The 23,091-nt window shown below is 35.8% G+C and overlaps 1 protein-coding gene and 1 non-coding gene across 2 annotated transcripts; one reads left to right on the top strand and one right to left on the bottom strand.

Moving 5' to 3' along the window:
• The first annotated feature begins 375 nt into the window (after positions 1-375).
• On the top strand, positions 376-482 carry LOC141669273 (small nucleolar RNA R71). The gene has a single exon (XR_012553561.1). It is a non-coding gene; the product is annotated as a small nucleolar RNA R71 (small nucleolar RNA).
• A 13,000-nt stretch (positions 483-13,482) lies between these two features.
• LOC141666164 (serine/threonine-protein phosphatase PP1 isozyme 3-like) lies at positions 13,483-14,495 on the bottom strand (the record flags this gene model as incomplete). The annotated part of the gene is made up of 2 exons (XM_074472158.1): positions 13,483-13,851; positions 13,926-14,495. Coding segments are annotated over 2 exons (939 nt in total), but the record flags the coding sequence as incomplete, so codon positions are not given.
• Between the last annotated feature and the right edge of the window lie 8,596 nt (positions 14,496-23,091).

Raw genomic sequence — 23,091 nt, 5'->3', positions numbered from 1 at the left:
TGGAAGTTGCTCACAAACTGAGCTGATTCACTAGACATTACGCACTGATCAGTCTCATGGGCACCAGCATAAAGCTCACAGACACTAGCAATTTGATTTACTCCATAATTAGCCAAAGTGTCCACCTTCATCGTCAAATCCTTAAGTTGGGCAGCGATAGCAGTAGCTGCGTCCAACTCCAGAATTCCTGCGACTTTCCCCTGAGTCATTCTCTGGAAAGGATTCTGGTACTCATTAGCTGCCATCAGTTCAATAAGTTCATAAGCTTCATCGTAGCGCTTAGCCCACAAGGCTCCTCCTGATGTTGCATCAAGCGTGGGTCTAAAAGTAGCACCCAATCCATTGTAGAAGCAATTAATAATCATCCAATCAGGCATTCCATGGTATGGGCACTTCCTTAGCATCTCCTTATATCAATCCCAAGCTTCACACAGAGATTCCCCTGTTTGCTGAGCAAACGGGGTAAGAGCATTCCTGATTGCAGCAGTCTTCGCCATGGGGAAGAATTTAGTGAGAAACTTTTGCGCGAGATCCTCCCAAGTGGTGATAGATCCTGCTGGTAGAGAGTGTAACCAGCACTTAGCCTTGTCCCTCAGAGAAAATGGGAAAAGGCGTAGCTTGATAGCATCTTCAGTCACATCATTGAATTTGAAAGTGTCGTAGATCTCGATGAAATCCCCGATGTGCATGTTGGGGTCTTCAGTAGGAGAACCCCTAAACTGAACTGAGTTCTGTATCATCTGAATCGTGCTTGACTTGATCTCAAAAGTGTTAGCCCTGATGGCCGGTCTGATGATGCTTGACTGAATGTCATTAATCTTAGGCTGAGAATAGTCCATCAAAGCCTTCGAATTTTCTGCTTGATCTCCCATCGCTACTACAACTGGTTCTTCGACTTTCTCTTCTTCTTCTACCTTATTTTCTTCCTCAAAAACTTCCTTACGAACTACCATAACTTCTTCCTCGGCTTTATCTAGTGTTCACTTACGATTACGCGAACGCGTATGCATACACCCTCACTAGAGTACCTGAAATAAGACAAGGAAACAGATAAGTAACAATGTCCGAGTCAATGAACTTTAACGACCACTGATGGAAAGCACATAAACTATCAATTAACACTGCAGTCCCCAGCAGCGGCGCCAAAAACTTGATAGTCGCTAAACACACTCTAATAATACACGCAAGTATACGAGTTCGCAAGTAGTATAAAATCTTTTCTAGTTCATTCCCACAAAGACTGTATTGGTTAACTAATTAATTCACGCACTTAAGCAACAATGTATGGTTATTATTCAATGCTAAGACGATAACAATTTGAGGTTGTTTATAACTAAGAATTAAACTAATAATTATAACTACGAAAATAAGATTGATTGAATTAATAAGTATGACAAACATGGGATTCTAACTTCATTAAATACTTCATTCAATAGTCTTATTGTTCTTAACCTTAGCATGCAATGGTGATGACACTAATCAGATAACACAAAACTGATAAACACCAACTTTCATTGCACGAGTACCATACCACCAGACATCCACAAAAGAGATAGAAGCTGAATAGTCTCCAATTATATTGAGACCCTATATGTCTATAGAATTTGACCACATAACGGTTTAAGCACAAGTTATCTATCTTGATTACATAGGGCAAGTAAGATGGTTAAAATTACCTACAAATCATGCATAATAAATACATGAACCTATGATAGCATGGCAAGTTCTAAATCCTTAAATTCACTTTCGCTTTATTAAGAATTAACACACTATCTTATAAGTTCACGACGCTCATAAGACGAATATGCACAACCAACACTAGGATATCATACAATCACCACATACTAAGGCATCAAACAATTTAACTAAAGAAATCTATAAATAAATCCATTAGAACCCAACGATAATGTTTAGCCCATAATCGGACTCATCATCAATGTGGGTTCCGATGAAAGCATGGTATTAAAAACGTAGTCTTTATAACGAATAAATAAAACCAAGTACAAACAAGAGTATAGGTTCAACAAAATAAGAAATGAGCATCCAAGATTATAACTCAAAATAAAGATTCACAAGAATAAACTAGATCATCTTCGCCTTTATTGAATTATGCTATAGGTCTCTTGTCATCTTCTCCTCGTGCTCTGGTACGTCTTCTTATTAAAAATTGATCTTGAATTATCAATATATAGCAGCCCAATCAACCCAGGAGTCTAGAAAATAGAATTATAATAGAATCAGAATTTTTATTATCCCGACACGGCACGGCCGCGCGCTTCATCAGCGCGGGCACGCTGGCTTTCTGTACTTCGGCGCGGCCGCACGCTTCATTAGCGCGGGCGCGCTGGGCTTCTGCCAGAAATAACTTCTTTTCTTTTTCTTTTTCTTGCAGCTTCGATCCGGCATCAATGAGCTTTAATTCAACACCACCTAGACACCATATTAGCACCAAAACAATGCTAATTCACCTGATTCACAGATTAATGCCTGTAATGCAAAAACACTAGAAAACACGTTAAAACACTTACAAAATTGAGTACAAATGCATCAATCCAAAGCTTATTAGAGCATAATAAAGTGTCATAAATGCCACTTAACATGACACAGCCAAGCAAATTTGAGAGAAGATTGAGATATTTTGTGAAGGTACAGAGGAAGTTAGATCAAATCAAAGGAAAAAACTGGTGTCTCAGTATGAGGGTTTTATGGCAAAACCAAAGGAGAATGTTATTGATGTATTTGAAAGATTCAACAAGCTCCTTAATGACTTGCAGCTTCATGACAAGTACTATGAAGTTGAGGAGGTTAACTTGAAGTTTTTACACACCCTACCTGACCATCTTGAACATAAAATATCAGGCATAAGAGAAGGAAGAGACTAGAGCAGGATAACACTGGAGGTCTTATATGGGATTTTGAAAACATATGAATTGGAAATGATTCAAAGATAATCCTTAAGAACTCGTCAAGGGCACATTGTTGATGGAACACGTACACTAGTTGTTGATGACAACAAGTCATCTGATGATGAACTAGAGATCCAGACTCCAATTGTCTCAAGTATTAAGCAAAAGAACAAGGAACCAATGAAGCAAGTTATTCTGGAACTTGAAGAAGATGAGTTCTGTATATTGGATGAACTGATGAGTTAGATCAATCCATGGCTTATCTGGCCAGGAAATTCTCTAATATTATAGTGAAAAAACCAAAGTTCTTCAAGATTAAAGGACATACATCTAACAAGGACAGTAGCTGGAAAGAAAAGGGATAGTACACTCTCGGTGGCAAAAGTGGCTACAAGACTGGATATGTTGACAGATCAAAAATAAGGTGCTTCAATTGTGATGAATTGGATCATTTTCCTACTGAATGCATGAAGCTTAAAAGTATGAAGAAAGATAAAGCTTATCTTGAGTTGGAGGCAAAGTATGAAGCTCTCTTGAAGAAGTAACAAGGTAAAGCTTATATTGCAGAAGGAAATAGTTAGGATGATTCTGATAATGATGAAGATGAGGAGGTTGGAACTATGCACTCATGGCCTTGGAGCAAGGAGAGTCATCCTCATCAAAATTAGAGGTAACAACTCTTACTACTATTGATTTAAATATAAGTTAATATAAAGAGACTGTTGAAAATATAAGCATAGAAATGTTCCACATCCATACTAGCATGGTGGCAGCTACTGAGGAGGTTAGTAGGCTGTCAAAAGCTAACGAGAAGCTTGATATTGAGAAACAAGATTTAGAATGGCAGCTTGTTGAGCTTGAAACTGTCGAGCAGGAAAATGAATATCTAAAGAACAAGTTAAAGTGTACTAGTGAAGTGGAAGTTGTGTTGAGAGAAAAGATAGAAAAGAATGAAGTAAAGTTGAAGTCTTTTAGGAATGCTTCTCAGTTAGTTGGTCAGTACCATAAGAAGAACAAACCATGTGCTAATATAACCATTGGCCTTGACTATGATACCTTGAACAACAATAAGAAGAATGAAGGTGACAAGGGCAAACAACGGTAAATGAAGATGTCCCAACTATGCTGAGAAAGGTTGATTCACCTTTGTTCAAGGCATGTGAAGTCAATTTCAGTGAAGAGGAGTTGGTCATCAAGCAAAAACTTGCAGATGAAGATAATGAAATGAAAAATAAAGAAACCTCAAAGAAAGAAGAAGCCCATGGTTAACTAAGCCCCTAAGACACCTGGTAAGGAAGTCAAGACTGAGAATATATGATGGAAGAAAAAGAACAGAAATGGCAAGATAGGAGTAAACAAGAGCAACAACTTTGCATTTATTGTAGATGCCCCCAGAAAGCAATGTCAGAAATGTGGCTCAATGAATCATCTAACTCACCTTTGTAAAAAGGATGTTAGTAAGCCAAAAGTGGGAGCCTGCAAGTACAATGAAGCAAATGCAGAATACCCTTACTCCTTTTGTGACAAATTCGACTGCATACCTTGCAACATTAAAGTGATGACAAGTTGTCATAAATTGAGAGTAGATTTAAAATATGTTAATTTTGAATCTATAGACAAAAAGGAAAATGCAAGACAATTTGTTCACATTGTTCCTTCTAAATCAACACATTATAATTCTGCAAATTTTGTCAACAAGAAGAAAGTACCTAACACTGCTTGGGTAGCTAAATACACTTAATCATCATTGTGTGCAGGGAAAAATGAAAAGAGTCATATAGATCATATACATTGGATGCTCAAGACATATGACAGGTGATAAGGCCCTGTAATCACAGTTTGAGGAGATGGCTGACCCATTAGTGACTTTTGGAGACAACGACAAAGGTTTTATAATGGGATATTACAAGTTAATTTCTGGAAATGTTGTCATTGAAGATGTAGAACTGGTAGCTGGTTTAGAAGTGAATCTCCTAAGTGTCAGTCAATTCATAGATAGAGGATTCAATGTTTCATTTGACAAAGGAGAATGCTCAATCATCAGCAAAAAGACTAGTAAAGTTGCTCTGAAAGGAGCAAGAAAGGGAAGCCTGTTTGTTGTAGATTTATACTCAATAAATAAGGAAGGAATATGTGGCTTCTATACCAAGGCATCTGTAGAGCAAAGCAAGCTGTGGCACAAAAAACTCTCTAACCTGAATTACAAGGTAATCAACACCTTGGTGAAAAAGGAGTTAGTGTGGGACATGCCAAATCTGGAGTTTGCTCAAAATGAAGTTTGTGAGGCTTGTAAAAAGAGCAAAATGAAGAAGTCATGTCACAATAGTAAAACTGTGAATTTCATAAGTGCACTTTACAACTTATTCACATGGACTTATTTGGACCAGTTAATGTCTTACCAATTTTAAGGAAGAAATATGCACTTATGATAGCGGATGACAACTCAAGGTACACATGGGTAGAATTTATGCATTCTAAGGATGAAACTCCATACATCATAAAAGAACACATCAAGAAGATTGAGAAGCAGGCTGAAGATCAGAATTGTGTGAAGAGATTGAGGAGTGACAATGACACATAATTCATAAATGCAACTTTAACTGAATTCTGCAAAGACAAGGGCATTGTTCAAGAATTATCCGTTGTTAGAACACCTCATCAAAATGGGATAGTTGAGAGAAAGAATTGAACACTAGTAGAGGCTGCTAGAATAATGCTGGAAGATGCCAAACTGCCAACAAGTTTTTGGGAAGAAGCTGTCAATATTACATGCTATAATCAAATAAATATCTCATTAACAAGAATCTTGGAAAATCACCCTACTCAATCTTATCTAAAAGGAAGCCTACTGTGAAGCATCTTCATGTGTTTGGAAGCAAGTGCTATGTTTTAAAAGACAACTCTAAATATGTGGGAAAATTTGACTCTAAGGTTTTTGAAGCAATTTTCTGGGATACTCATTGAAGAGAACTGCCTACAAATTCTATGTGCTTGAACAAAAATATTATGGAAAGCACATATGTGACTTTTGATGATGAAAAGTTCCATTCTTGGAATGCCTTGATGATAATGAAGTTGAGGCCCTTAAATTTGAAAACCTCAACATTGATAGTGATTCTGAAGATGAAGCTGAAGTCAACACAAACAACATAATGGATGAAGAGTTAACTAGAACAAGTGAATCATGAGAATATAAGCTCATCTCAAACACCTGAATTTGATAGCACAAACTCAGGGGGAGAAAGTGGAGAAAGTTTTGCAAGTCATGCCAATGGTGACGAAGATGCAGAAAATTTCAGTCAACAAACTCACACCAGGAAATGGGATAGGAGTCACACAAGAGAAGAAATTATTGGTGATCCAAATGCTGGAACGAGAACTAGAAGTGCAACTGCATATAAATATCTACATGCATGATTTCTTTCACAAGTTGAACCTAAGAAAACTGAGGAAGCTTTACTTGATCCTGATTGGATATCTGCTATGCAAGAGGAGCTAAATCAGTTCGAAATAAACAAAGTTTGGAATTTGGTTCCTGCATCAAAGAACAGAAGTGTAATTGGAACAAGTGGGTGTTCAAGAATAAAATGGATGAAAATGGGATTGTAACAAGAAACAAAGCAAGGTTGGTTGCAAAAGGCTACTCACGGGAGGAAGGAATTGATTATGATGAAACTTTTGCTCCAGTTGCAAGACTTGAAGCAATAAGAATCTTTCTTGCATTTGCTGTATACTCAAACTTTAAAGTGTATCAAATGGATGTAAAGAGTGCATTCCTAAATGGTGAGTTGGAAGATGAAGTTTATGTGCAACAGCCACCTGGCTTTGAAGATCCTAAATTTTTTGATTTTTTTTACCAACTTCTCAAGGCTCTATATGGACTAAAGCAAGCACCTAGAGCATGGTATGGCACACTGTCAGAATTTTTGCTTAAACATGAATTCACTAGAGGAACTATTAATAAGACTCTCTTCTATAAGCAGCATGGTGGTGATATGATCCTAGTTCAGATCTATGTGGATGATATCATCTTTGGTTCCACTAATGAAAAACTATGTCAAAGATTCTCAAAACTCATGCAGAGTGAATATGAAATGAGTATGATGAGAGAGTTAAGTTACTTTCTTGGAATTCAAGTCAGTCAAAGAAGTGATGGAATCTTCATCAGCCAAACCAAGTATGTTAAAGATTTATTGAAGAAGTTTGGCATGGTTGACTGTTCACCTACATCAACACCTATGTCTACAACTGCAAAATTGGATGACGATAAGAAAGGAAAAAGTGTAGACATTTCTGGTTATAGAGGAATGATTGGATCTTTTTTGTATTTGACTGCTAGTAGACTAGACATTATATTTATAACATGTCTATGTGCGAGATTTCAAGCCAATCCAAAAGAATCACATTTGATGGCTGTGAAGAGAATTTTCAGATACTTAAAGGGGACTCCACACTTGGGATTATGGTATCCTAAGGGAACATGATTTGAAGTTGTTGGATACATAGATGCTGATTTTGCTGGATGCAGGATTGACAGGAAGAGTACTAGTGGAAGCTGTCAATTTCTTGGACAAAGGCTTGTATCCTGGTATAGCAAGAAACAACACTTTGTATCAATTTTCATAGCTGAGGCTGAATACATAGCTGCTGGAAGTTGTTGTTCTCAAGTGTTTTGGATTAGAAATCAGCTAATGGACTATGGCCTAGTGTTACACAAAATTCCTATTATGTGTGACAATACTAGTGTTATAACTATTGTGGCTAATCCAGTTAATCATTCTAGAACAAAGCATATTGATGTAAGGTACCATTTTATTAGAGAACATGCTGCAAATGGTACCATTAAGCTTATTTTTGTTCCAATAGAAAAACAATTAGCTGACATTTTTACTAAACTTTTGGATGAAGCAACTTCCACTAGACTTATTGGTGAAATTGATATGTTAAATTCTTCATCTTAAAGGCAAGAACTCAGCTAATGTGTTGCAGTAGATTGATTTCTAATAAATCAAAATTAATTTGATTTAATTGGACATTAACTGGAATATGAGTTATAAATATTTAAGAAATCTCTGTATATTTATATTTCAAAACTCAAAATTTAGCTTGAAATTTTTCAATTCTGAGAAAACTGTCTAAATGTTAATTTACATTTTCAATATGTAAAATTAACATAAGACAGAATCAAAAATAACAAAAAGTATATAGACAACTGAGTTCTCGATTAGTCTAACTGACTTCTCGACAAGTCATTTTGAGACTTCTTGAGTGAGTTCTCAATAAGTCATTTTTCTGACTTCTCGAAGGACTTCTCGACAAGCATTATTATGACTTCTCGAGAAGTCATTGTAGAGATCTCGATAAGTGATAATTCACAGAGTTCTCTACAAGTATAAATTTTAGACTTATCAACAACTTAGAACTGAGATAATTTAATTTAATAAATTATTTTGGTAAAATACTTTTGATAACATTATTCTGATTTTATTTTGATTTATTCAAATAAAAATTGGAAAAATTCAGTCCATTCAGGATAAAATGGGTATTTATTTGACATCTCGATAAGTCATTTTCTAGTTCTCGATAAAAGCAGGAAAGTGACATATCGATATGTATCTATTCCCCCAATATGACTTCTCGATAAGCAAATTCCAAACGTTTATTTTCAGTTCTCGATAAGTCATTTACCTTTTACTATAAATACCCAGAAATCTCGACATACACCTCTTTACGCCTTCGAGATCTCTAAATGACTTAATTTCTCCAAATCCAAACCGTTTTCTCTCATTTCAAACTCTTTCTCTCTAATTTTTCTTACCCACTCAAATTCAAACACTTTAAATGCCATCAAACAAAGTTATACCTTTTATCCCAAAGAAGGGCACCAACTATATTACATTTACAGATGCAAACCAAGCTCCTGATAGCTTCAAGAGCTTTGTGAAGTTCCTTTCTGAGACATACTTTCCAGGTGCTCTAACTTCAAATCCAGTATTGTACTTAGATATTCTTAGTGATTTCTGGAACACAGCTGTGGTAAGGACAGTGGTACATGAGAACCAAGCTATATTTTTAGTGGTTAACTGCTCAATTCAAAGACAAGGGGTGGAGTTCCATGAATCTGATGTCAACAAAGCTTTGGAGATTCCTACTGACAACTTGGTGGAAGTGCCTACTCAAGAAGAATTGGATGAATTCATGGACTTCATCAATTATAGTGAAAGAATCAACCTAGCCAGTCTGAAAAAGAAGAATTTGAGGAAGGAATGGTCATTCCTGTATGACTTCATTGTGAGAGCTTTCACATGTAGGAAGACAGGGTATGATAACATTTCAAGTGTAGTCTAGAAGCTGGTATTTTCCATAGCTCACAACTGATACATCAACGTGGGGATGTTGATTCTACAGGAACTTAGCATAAGGCTAACTATGCCTTTGTCTTCAAGAGGTAAGGAAATTTTCTTTCCTGGGTTTATAATGTCTACTTTAAACCATAAAGTTCAAGACATTCATTTACTTAATGGTATAGATAGGACAAAAATAGGCAACTGTAAACAGGTGTCCAAAATTCTATTTGGCTCACTTATTTCTAATAATAAGGTAAATGTAGGTCTCAGAATCACTCCATTTATGTTGAAGAGATCCAGGACTTACCCTTACCCTCACTACAAGAAAAAAGTCCATAGACATCGCTTTTTGACCGATGTCTATGCTGTTTTCCAACTGATATTGATGTCGGTGATGTCTATTCTAGACATCGGTGAATACCCGATGTCTATACTCGATTAGACATCGATTTTAGTTAAAAAACAGATGTCTATGTGTTGATTATTTACATAAAATGCTATAAATAAATTAATTAATAACTAAATTACACCTAATTAAACATGTTAAACATATCATGAGCTATCTTTTTTGTCACAAAAACATCGATTTTCATGAAAAACACTGATGTCTATGTGATGATTTTTTACAAAAAATGCTATAACAAAATTATTTAATAACTAAATTACAACTATTAAAACATATTAAACATATATTGAGCTATGTTTTTTGTCACAAAAACATCGATAATTTTGACAGAGGTGATGTAAAATGACATATTAAACATCTGTTTCTTTAATGAAAGGTGATGTCTAATTTAGCGTATAGACATCAGTGTTTTCTAAAATGAAGTGATGTCTATGTATCATTTAGACTTGAACATGTTAGTCTTTAACATCAGTTGTTTGCCTAAAACTGATGTACATTGTGTTTTTTGACATCAGTTTTGTTTGGTTAAAAGTGATGTTTATAATGTTACTTGACATCAGTTTTATCTGAAACAAAGTGATTTCTATGTTTCATTTAGACTTGAACCTGGATTTCTTTGACATCGGTTTTTTACCTTAAAGTGATGTATATTATCTTTTTTGACATCAGCTTTTCTGAATTGAAAGTGATGTGTAAGAAGTTTATAGACCAAATTGTGTAAAGTTTTACATCACTAATTGTATAATTATTGTCTGAGAACGTCAACTAAAATAGTAAAACATATGATCTGAAATCTAAACTATTACATTCTCGCTTCTAAACATATGCAGCACGGAAGGTTGATAAAAGTTGGGGTTACTGCTGCCTAATTGAAGTTGGTGAAATCCTTGATAGCTTTGGGAGGAAGAATCGACATCTGGTATTTCTTGTTTACACCAGAGCCTTTGGTGATCAGCGTACGGGTAGTGCATAGTAATTGGAGACTTCGTTTGCTGGAATGCGATAGTAGGCCAGTTAGTATGGTGGGAACCATAGCAGCAATGTCATACGCTTCTGCTGCTTCTTCCTGAGTGCCTATTAAATAGTCATGGTGAAAACTGAATGAGATCGCGAGAGAGTATTCTTAATTAGACCACACACACATTCTCCCTAATATAAATGCATTTCTGATAAGCATGATTCAATCAGTACAGGGGATAAGAACTAAAGGATTATTATTCATGGAGCTCTAAACGATTGAAAGAATGCAACACACATGTAAAATTTCTTTATTACAAAATATTCTCCCTGTTTATGCAACAACTTTTTAAATTCCAACAGTCTCCTCCTTAAAGAACACATATCTTAACTTACTACTTTGAGCAAAGAAAAGCACACGTTGTTCTGCTAAGAAAGGTCTTTATTACTGAATATTCTCTCCATTTACACCTTTTTAAATTCCTAAAGTTTCCTCATTAAACAACACATATATCAGCTTACTCTTTTGAGCAAAGGAACAATACAGATAGACAAAAAAAAGGCAAACCGCACCCGTTCTTTTGCTCAGGAAGGTCTTCTACAAATTCTTGCTTCCACGAACTAACATCCATTGATTATTCCAAATTCACAAACAGAAGCTCCCTTAACACAGAGGAAAACCAAACATCATGATCACGAGGAACTTTATTAGTTATAAGAGGCTAAGAGCCATAGGTTAATTGACAGTTCACCGGTAAATGCGATAGTTGGGACTATACATGCAGCTTTCAGCAAACTTGACCAGATCTTCTGGTCGAGGAAGACGTGTTGCCAAGCCTGTGAGACATCAAATTTGTTATGTTTTAGGATGGCAAATAGATGGATAATAGATAAATCTATGATACAAAAGATACTAACCAAGATCATATGCTTTAGCAGCAACTTTAGCTGCAATGTTAGCGGATATTGTTCTGATATTAGAAAATGGTGGGAATGTCATTCCCTTATCATAGTGTTCATGTGTTACTTAACAGGCCAAAGCTTCAGCTGTTTAAAAAAATTCACAGATAATAAGCTTTTACGCACTCAGTTGACATAGTTTGCGTCTAGTTATCAAACAATTATGGTTCATACTTAGCAATTTATAGTTCAGCAGTCAGCATTATTAATAGGAAGAATTATGGTATATTTAGAACATGTAATTCCATGGTCCTATAAATGGAGTGTCAGTACTTACAAGCTGCAAGAAGCATTTCATCGTGCATGCGGATTGCACCAGACATAACCAAACCAAGTCCAAGTCCAGGAAAGATATATGCGTTATTTGCCTTTAAAACAAAGAGAACCCAAACATCTCAGTCTTCTGTGTACAAGAACAGTTGAATTGTTATTTCCCTACCTTCGAGTCCACGGGCCAGATCTTCTGACGTGTCTCTTCCAAAGGAATTTTTGTCTACAAGAATTTATCGAAATAAACAATGTATTCAATGCGATTACTAATTTCAGACACTAAATCTTGGGATATGCTATAAGCAGCCATAGAGCTACAGTTGGGCACTGAATAAGAACATGAACGGTAAGAAAGGTTCAACACCGAGATGCATTGAACCTTGTTAGAGATGCTAAAACCGCGTTCTTCTGGAATGGTAAAACCCAACTCTGGAATGGTAAGTTAAGTTGCACATTCGTTAAGGAAGCTTAAACCGTGCGTATTCTACACCCTAATTCTGAAACAGTGAACCCCATATGAGCCATTGTCATTATATATAAAAAAACTGATATTTTCAGTTTATTGAACCTCATTTATATGTGTGTTTATGGTTCTACTGGTTCTCATTTATTTATTGGTTCTCACTTGATCAAAATCCACCTTTTTAAATATTTTGCCTTTTCTGTGAGTTAGCAAATCAGGGCTCTAAAATCATTTTTAAGATTATTATCTTGAATCAGATTAGATTTAAGGAAAAGATAAGAAAACTAGATATAAGTAATTATAAAGAAGCCTAAGCGACAGATGTGTTAAAAAACAACAGTCAGCAAGACTGTTATTTAACAACAGTCTTTTGTGTGCTCACTATAAAATTTTAATAACCATTTTTTGTCTTGTTCTATTTACAAGTTATATTGCAACTCCTCTTCATTCTTTAACAACCAATTTACTGAATCTTCACATAAGATAGATAAGGAAGCTTTGCATTAACAACCATGCTAGATTAGCCAAACCTAAAGTCTACTAAAACTAATTTACACGTATGCAAGTAGACAAATAATTTGAAGGGCAGGGGCGAACCCACAACATACCAAAACTTTTATTACTTGTCGATCCCATCCTTTAAGAGAATCAAGATACTGGAACTTCTCATCTTTCCTGTTGATTACTGCCAAGCACCAATGTGCTTCTTTGTGGATAGGGACAAATATCTGAAATTAATAATGATGATAAGAAATATTGTCAGCATCCCAACTATAATAGGGTAACAATAATTAACACACACACACAAATTACTTTTTCACATTCAATGAGACTGTATCCCAACTTCCTTTGAGTAGTCCATCTTCTGACTGATTTATAATCATAGCCACTTCCCCCACCTATCAACTGAGATCACATATAAAAAAATTTATCAAAACAAATAGGACGCGTAGAGCAGAAAGAAAGATCCAACACCAAAAGAAAAATATATCAGTCAACTCTAGCAGGAACCTTAATTAAATAGGAAATAAAACAAGTAATATTTATATAGGAATAAATTAATAGTCATTATATAAAGAAGTAGCAATACTGCAATCAAGTCAAACAACTATGAGAATTTTGGCAGCATGACACCAACATAGCCGTCTAAAACTTAAGGCTAACTGACTTTTACTAATTGTTGACGTTTGAAACACCAGGACAGGGGACTATATGTGTAAATACAATAGTCAGAATTCCATCTCTTCTCATTCGGATGATGGTTCTTGAAGAAAGACCCTTTATATAAATATAAAGAAGCAAAGCAAACACTACAAGAAGTGACAAATAAACTAAGTTAATAATAGTAGCAGGTCTTGCCAATTGTGGTAGTTGCAATACATTCTTTTTTTCAGTTGGCTTCAGTACTTGGAAAGAGCACATCAAATTTCCATCAACGCTCATCATTGCACCAGCATTATCAAATTCACCGCAATAGTTGGGAGCGGAAAATATGGTAACAAGCTGTCTTTCAGCAAAGAATTCATAACCATACTCCACAACCTGCACAAGCATAACGTCAAGTCATCAACTCCGATGCAAATTAATTGTTGAAAAAGAGAAAATTATTGGTTTACCTGATGAGCACGACAAACAAGGTCCAAGTCATGCTTCGCTAAGAACTCTGACATCTTATCAGGGCCAAAGGTGAATGATACTCCTCTATCATTCAATCCCCATCCCTTGACATCATTACTGGGATCTGACCAAAGTAAATCACAGAGCAAACCTGTGTCAGGTATAGCAGTTGGACGTGGCAGGTTTTTGATCTGATCCAAATTGTTAAGATCAGGGGACAGACCACCATACATGCACAATATCTTATCATCAACAACAGCAGCCACAGGAAGACAGTTGAAACAGTCAGTAAAGGTTTTCCATAGTTTAACATTGAATCGGCGCTTACATTCATCATAAAATATATATATTCTATTGATAGAGGCGCATTCATGGTTTCCCCTAAGAAGAAAAAAGTTATCCGAATACTTAATTTTATAAGCAAGCAAGAGCCATATCCTTTCTAAACTTTGTTTTCCACGGTCCATATAATCCCCTAAAAACAGATAATTTGATTGAGGAGGAAAGCCACCATATTCAAAGAGTCGTAACAAATCACTATACTGCCCATGGATGTCACCTGAAATGCAAACGAGTGTATATTATATATTTTCAGCAAGCACAAATCTTAGTATTAAGTGAACCATAGCAGTCTTGTGTAGCAGAAAATTTAAAAAAATATAAACAAAAAAGCCAGACATTGAAGTGTAAAGTGTAAATAGCTTCACCTTTTATCCAAATCAAAGGTACAAGCCTTAAATTGCACACATTACATATAACATTTTTACAGTTATTGCTACAATTCAATTTGATGTTGTAGAGCTAAATCAAGAGATGAAATATATAACAAGCACCAAGCACCAAATCAAAACATTTAAAACCTAATCATATCCGTAATAAAATAATAGATCAACATTTATAACGAGCAAAATAAGATAAACAACACTAAATCAAATCACAAATCACAACTAAAGCAAAAAAAATGAGGATTGAAGTTAAAAAATACCATGTAATCAGTAGAGATGAAAGGATCGTTAACTTTACACAATTTACAAAAATAAAAAAAAAACAAAAATACAAATGAACAACCAAAAAACACCCAAATTACCTAAAGCTCTAAATCTTTTTCTCAGATTAGGTCCTGTATATAACAAGAAGAAAAGTATTAGCAACAAGTTTAGACACTAAATTAATAAAAAAAATAAGGGTTTCGAATTAGAAAAAACCCCACATTACAAAATTAGGGTTTTGAATTCAAAAATCCTCAACTTTTAAAACTGGTCTTCATGCAGAGAAGACCAGTTCGATTCAAGTAGATACAACACTTATCGAAGTAGAGAGGTTAACTGAAAGAGGCTTAACGGAGAGATTGGGAGCGGAGAGAGGTTCAAAGAGAGAGAGAGAGGTTCCAGAGACAGGTTCGAGACAGAGAGGTTCGAGAGAGAGAGGTTTAAGAGATTGTGATGGTGAGATGATGGCCGGAGTTTAGAGAGATTATGAGGGGAGAGAGGTTTGATCGAGAGAGAGAGGTTCGAGAGAGAGGGGGAGGTTCGAGAGAGAGAGGGAGGTTCGAGAGAGTGAGAGAGACTATTTTTTAGTTTTTAGTTTTGATTTTTTAGTTTTTTGTTTTGATTTTGTATCTGAAGATTAATTTGGGGGGAACCAAAATTTGGTTAAGGGGGGAGAATTTTGGGATTGGGGGGAATTTAGAACTAAAACTGAATGAAAATTTGACTAAGGGGGAAAGAAAAGGTGGGCGTGAAATTATTTTTTTTTAGTGAATTTTAGACATCGGTTTAATTATAACCGACGTCTACAAAGAACAAAGACATCACAAAAACACGGGGTGATGTCAATATTTCTTTTAACATCAGTGGCAAAGTTAACCGATGTCTAATGTGTGATGTCTATTGACATTATTCTTGTAGTGCCTATGCCTGATATGAGATCAAATGTTCAATCTAATACAGTTATGGTTCTTGTGCCTGTGAAAGAATAAACACAGAAACACCAACAGGGGCCTTCCCAAATTGAAACTCTTTCTTCTATACCATTAGAAGCTAGGAAACCAACCACTTCATCCTTTCAAAAGGGTGAAGTGAGTAAAAAGAAGAAAAAACAAGTAACCCTAACTATTATTAATGAGAGTGATGAGGATCAATCACAAATAGAGTCCACCCTGGTCAAGAAATCAAAGAAGGTAAAGAAGTCTGAGTTGACCACTCAAGCCATCTTTGCATTCTCCCAAAAGGATGTAGTTGAAAAGGAGGGAATCAAACAGACTCTAGGGGCATCCTCTCAATAGGGTGTCTCTATTGAAAAGAGCACTCTCCCTTGTGCACCTTGTAAAGAGTCAGCACCAGCACTTGGACATATTCAAGTATATGAAAGAAGGAATAAGGATGACACACACACTGATAGCACATCTCTTGAAGCTCCCTCATCTATTCAAGGGGAGCTGCCAACACTCAGTTCTGAAATCTCAAATCTCATTTCTAAAATTTCTTCTTCATACAATGAGACACTTGAATATGATTCTCAAGTGTTGCTAAAATCAAGTGACATGGTTCAAGAAACTATGATCACCACCCAGGAACCACATTTAGTTGGTGAGAGGCTACACTCTGGAGTAGACCTCGATGACATCAACACAAACACAAGGGTTTCATCAGTTTTTACTGAAGACCCTGTGGTAGTTACTCAAGCACCTTCATATGCTAAAAAATCTTCACAGATTGATAGGTTTGAGGGTAGTACTCCTGAGGAAAAGCTATCTAAATCCTCTCCAATTTAATTGGAGGTTCCTCATATTGGGACAACTCCCCTCAAAATCCTAGCTGAAATTGCCTTAATAATTGAAGCTAGGAGTCCAATTACCACTGAGCCTGTTATAGGGGAGGCAAGTCTAGCACATTCAAGTGCCATCTCTTTGCAAGAAGAGCAAGCTTTGAGGTCATGGTACATGACAGTAACCTGGTCAAATCCCCTTCAATTCAATTGGAGGTTCCCATTATTGGTGAACAACACACTGTCACAATCACAGTTCCAACTGTGAGTCAAACTGTGGCATCTGTCACATGTAATATTCTTGAACCCCAACCATCTACCTCAACTCAAATAGACCTACCATCTACATCAAACCCTTCTCAACAACCTTCACACCTAATATCCCAATGGCTCCAGGATGCTCTGGCTCAACCAATCACTATGAATAATCTTCTAGTAGATCAACTCTCTGGATTTGCCAACATCACACAACAGCTTCTTACAACAGACATTTCCGATCATGACTATAAAGCAATATTGTTTTCTTACAAAATAGATTTTGAAGATCAACAACAGAAAATTGTCAATGAAGCTGAACAAGATGGCATTGTGGATGCTTGGTTAGATAAGGACTTTAGGTTAAGCGTGGATGAGGTCTTGGCAAGATTTAGAGAAGAATATATCACAATATTGGGAAGCAATGCCAAGGCACTCAGTCCACAGGAAGTCTATGATGTTGTGACAAAAGTCTACAAATCTCAACTCAAAGCTTTTCATCTCATGAGTAAAGCACTCCAACAGACTCTGGACAACCATCAAAATAAGATAAGAAGGTTGGTGAAAGACAAGCTTGATGACCTTGTGCCAACTCAAGTAGAGATCAAGAATAAATTCCAGATATTTACTGATCAAACGGCAAGGTTTGATATGACTAGCATGAAGCAAAGTATCAATCTCAAACAGTCATTTGTGGCTCTACATGAAGTTTTCTAGAATCATATTACCAGTAACAATGACACAAGGGTCAAACTGGATCAACTTCATCAAGCTAGATATAAACCATCTGCTCCTTTGATGAAGGGCATCAAGGAATCAGTTCAGTCTACATTTGGTACTTCTCTCTCTTCAGGATCTCAACAACCATTGTCTACATCAACAAATCTCTAGATTCAATCTCTACAACACCAAGTTTCAACTCTCCAAGCCTCAACTGACTCACTCACAGCTCAGGTCAATATTCTCACTTCTCTAGTGCAAAGTCAACAGAATGACATCGGACTTCGGTAGACTCCCACAAACATCTTCAAATGCGGAATTTAGTTTATTTGGGAGCTATCATGGGTGTTATGAATGTTCCTTTCCATGCTCTTCCGGAAGCTGTGAGGCCAGAAATTCCAAATTCACTACTCCTTCCTGCCAACAAGACTAAGGGGGAGATAGAAACTAGGATTAAACAGTCCAAGGAAGCTGGTAAATCTTCACAATCTAAAGAGGCTGGAAAATCTACTACTCACTCTGGTCAAAGTTCTATACAATTAAAACTCTCTCAAGATATTAGTAAAGACAGGATCCAGAAAGTTGCAGTAGGTGTGACGGCCTCAACCCCGGGTTAGGAGTTGACGTCACTAACAATATTAAACTACAATTATAATACAATCAACGCACTTTTATTTCAATATAAACAACCCTTCCGCAAGATCTTTTCCAGGTTCAAGTATAATTTAGGTTACACACTTATTATAACCCAACTTAATGAAAACAACCTGACATAACTATTATTCTACAGCAACTCACAGACCGCACTTGGTCTGACACAACACACTCAGAGGAGCTCAATACAGGAGGAACTGGAAACTGGACCTTACCAAGACAGAAACATCTCCTAGGCATATGCAATGCAAAAATATACCAACATATTTACAAGAGTGAGCGATCAATCGCTCAGCAGTACCACTATATGAATATTAATTAAGACAGTTTATAATAAACAATTGTAGGAACAGAAATCATAACTTGTTAGTAGAGAACAAGTAAAACAAGCGAAAACAGATGAAAATTGATGAACTGTTAAAAACTGGATCTCAATAGCTAGCATGCCCTATAAAATATTTCATTAATTATGCTGTGTAAATACCAGAGTTCAATTTTAGCATGCTACTTTCATTTTCAAATATTCCGTCCCATTACAGAACCCATAAAACCATTTGTCCCGTTACAAGGACCCAAAATCACTTATTCCATTACGGGAACCATAAAACCACATTCAGATATAAAAGTATTGGATGATCCCTGGTGAGACAGCTGATCAGGCTATCTCCATAGGACAACTCTATCTTGGCTATCCTACGAAATTTGTTCCGGAACTCAGAGACTAGCTAGGTCTCTGTCACGCTGGGCTGGTGGTTATAATAGGGTGCGCAACCACTTCGCCTCTTACGCTATCTTCCTGGCCGTTACGGGCCCTTGCGCACGCTCATCCAATTATCTGATCATTTTTATCCAGTTTTCCAAATGACTTACCTATCTCTTGTCAAAATAATTATATCACAGCACACTTTCCATAACATTTTCATTTTTTTTTTCAAAATTTAGAGATATACATTTTCAGAAGTTACTTTTCCCCCAAAACACAAGTTAACAAAACAATTTGAACACAGGGGATACGTAACTTAAAACGTTTTGTTCCACTATGAGAATAAAACAACAGTATATTCATATATGCTGAACCATAAAGATATGGTCAGGGGTACTTGCCTCAATACACTTTAACAACTATTACTGGTTGGCTTTGCACCGACCGAGATGCTAAGGATTTCGACCGGAACCTACAGGAATCGAAATATCCTAAATTAAACGTCCGAATATGCTTGACTATCCTCGCTAACAATCTACCTGTACATTAACAAACCCGACTCGTAACATTCTCAATATAATAATACACGTATCAATTAGGGTTCGCATCTTCGATAGTCAGTTCGATGTTCGTTTTCAGAAAATAGGTATATTTGTCTTTTTACGAAATTAAGGTTATCGGTTTTCTCAAAGTATTTCATCACAACACATAATCAGGTTTCGTACAAAGTAGTTACATATAACCGATCGACGTTCCGATAGTCATTGGGTACGGCCTCGTATTTCCGTAATTTAATTTTCCGAAAATCGGGAAGCACCTCTTTTGATTATCGGCTAACCCGTCGAATATCCCGATGTCAAATCAATCACAACACAATCACTAAAAATCCAATTGTCCAAGTCCCATCCACCGATTCAACCAACAATGTCAATTCACAAATTTATAAACACCAATTAAATACACTTATTAATCATCATTATTCATATTTTTATGTTGTAATCGTATTTTATAATTTGTATTTTTAATCGTAGGACTCAGAAATATTCATCATAGCCCACCGTCGGCTCACCGAGGCTCATCGCTGACGGCAGTAAAAGTCACGGGTTTCCGTTTATCAGACGTCCTGCGTGAGTTTTACCGATTAATTATTATAATCCCGCACGAAAAAGTATTTTTGATCAAATAATCAAGTAACTTCATTCGAATATTATTATTAATTTATTGCAGAAAAAATCACCAGAACAATTTCAACCTACCACTACAAGCGCAAGCGCGAGTGGACGAAAAAGGGGCAAACCAGAAGAAACAGATCAAAGCAGCAAACACAGGGACAGGGAGGAACAAAAAATCATAAGCATAACATATACAAGCACGTATCATCACCATATCGCCGCCACTCCTCGCGGGAAAAACCCGAGGAGGCGGCAGCAATGGCAAAGGAATCGAAAAGGGACAAGACTGATAAACATGTATACATATATATTCATATATATGCAGAAATCAATAAGAAGGAAGAGGGATAGGGGCGGAAATTTCACCGAAGGAGGAGTGACACCGGCTTACTGGAAAACAACAAGAGGACAACAAGGAGAGAAGTCGGGGAAGACAGGGGCGGTGAACAGAGGAACGGAGGGAGAAGGAACAGAGAGAGAAGGAGAAGAAAATAGAGAGAGAGAGAAGCGTAGAGAGATCGAGAGAGATGAAATTAGGGGCGCGTGAGAGGAACAGGGGTTGGGGGGTTTTGTTTGTGTTGTTTTTTTTATTTGCAACACTTATTCTGAATGCCCCCAAAAACATGAAACTTGTACCTTAACGAGCAAATTACGAGTAAAAATAATTCTAAAATTTTACCAAAATAACTTAAAAATTATCATAATAATTAACAATTAACTAAACAAAATTTTCAAGATTTTTAAATCATTTTTAAGACGTACACTAGACCATTATCTCTACAATTAAACAAAATAACGCGCGGGTCAAATAAATCCTAAAAATCTCCAAAATAATTAAAACTCCTGAAATATTCCAAACTTAATAAAATATAAATATCGTAATTTTTTGAAGAATTCTAGAATTAAATGCTGATTTTACAATTAAATGCAATCAGAAAGTTATTTAAAGATAAATAAATAATAAAATATTGATTTCTAAATTTTATAAATTCCTAAAAATAATAATAATATTGTAAAGCAATAAAAATGATTTTAGAGACAATCCAAATATTTATGGAAATAAATTTTGAATAAAATCACATTTAACTATAAAACAAATAACACAGCATCACAACTAAATACACAAATGATCCTCGAACACCAACAATCACACATAATTAATAAAAATATTAACAAAAATAATATCCAGCTGACAGAACCGTACACATAGTTTATTTATTTAATTATTTAGTAATTACATATTTAAATATTACAGAAATGTACGAGTCGTTATAGTAGGACCCTGTCAAAATAAGGAGTTCAATGAGCTACTGGAAGTTCTAAGAGTCTCTCTGGCCAACAACTACATCACTTACGAGAGAGCTTTGGTTAACAACATCAAATTCTTAAGCGTGTTAGTAGTAAATGTTGACAACTTTCTGGAGAAGAGGATAGTAGCCGGTGTCAATGACTGTGGTTTGGACAGATGTCTGCAGGTGTCTCTCTCAAATCTACAAAGAATGAGAGCATCTGAGCTGGATGTAATAATTGACAAAGTTAATCCAGTGATGCGCTTTTTCTAAGCTCTTCTTGAAATTGTCAAAACATTTCTTTTGTGTAAATAGACGAAACATGAATTTCAAACCCGGAATTAAATAATAATCTTTTTGCTTGTATTCAGTCTCGTAATTGGCTTTAACTTCGTTAAGGTATTGATTTTCTAAAGCCCTTTGTGAATTCTCACTGAATTCTTTTAACTCGGTTGAAGATTTTGCATACTCGTTAAAAAATGAACTCATGGATTCGCTTCGTGAGGTGGTGGTCATACCGGCGGAGAAATGTTATTTTGTGTAAGCGCGAATCCATTGATCTTTTATGACATACATATTGTTTAGCCAAACATGTTCCTTGATTCCATACTTCTCAACCAAAACCTCACACTTACCAACGAATTTCATGGGTGACAGCGACTTGTATAAATAATCATTGAAATCCCCCTTAAAATCTGAATATTATGTGTAAAAAACCGACAATTTCTCGAAAAACTTACTACTTATGTGCCACGAATGACATTACGAACATCCTGATTTGAAAAACCAAGTTTTTCTACATCACCCCATTTTCACCAAGAAATCTCATCACTTGAGCGGTTTTAATCCCCAGTTTATTAAATAACTCAATCAATGCTCGGGTCACCGAATCAATAATTTTTGACCTTTGCATGAATTGTACATTATCCGGAGCTACCATATCATGATCATGCTTCAATTGAACCAAATTTATTTTTCAGTTACCCTTTTTAACCCCGTGAGTGACACACATTCGGGCATTAGATTTTTTCTTGGAATTACATCTCTAATCCTCCTTTTTACCTTTCTCTCATCTTCAACATTCTTTTTCGTAGAACCTAACCTTTCACCCTTACAACAAATATACAAGCGCGAGGATACACTATTTCCCTTTGAATATCTATGGGTACTCCTAATAATAATCTCAAATCCAATACTTCTACCATAATCTCTATAGAACTTTTTGGCTTCATTCAAAGTGTTAAAAAGCATCACAACATAAGGGACAACACTATTCATATTTGATTTTGAAAACCTATTACTTTTTTTTCAAAACTCATATCATCATCATCATCATCATCATCTACATTAACAAACTTTTCTTTTCTATTAACATCATCAACATCATCATTAGTGTTGAATATATTTGATAATGTCATGGCTAATATGATTTATGTTTAGTTTTCAGATCTTACTTAAACAGGATAAATCAGTATTACTGGAAGTTAGGACTTAAGGATATCAGTACTTATATTATCAGGATATAATCATCAGAAGATGGATATCAGAACTTAAGTGCTGAAGTACATTCAGATAAGGACAATAGCTGATTAAAGGAAAGAAGATC

This window comes from Apium graveolens, chromosome 6 (genome assembly GCF_009905375.1).
Source record: "Apium graveolens cultivar Ventura chromosome 6, ASM990537v1, whole genome shotgun sequence".
Classification (NCBI taxonomy): domain Eukaryota; kingdom Viridiplantae; phylum Streptophyta; class Magnoliopsida; order Apiales; family Apiaceae; genus Apium; species Apium graveolens.
This window is presented reverse-complemented; position numbering and strand designations above follow the sequence as displayed.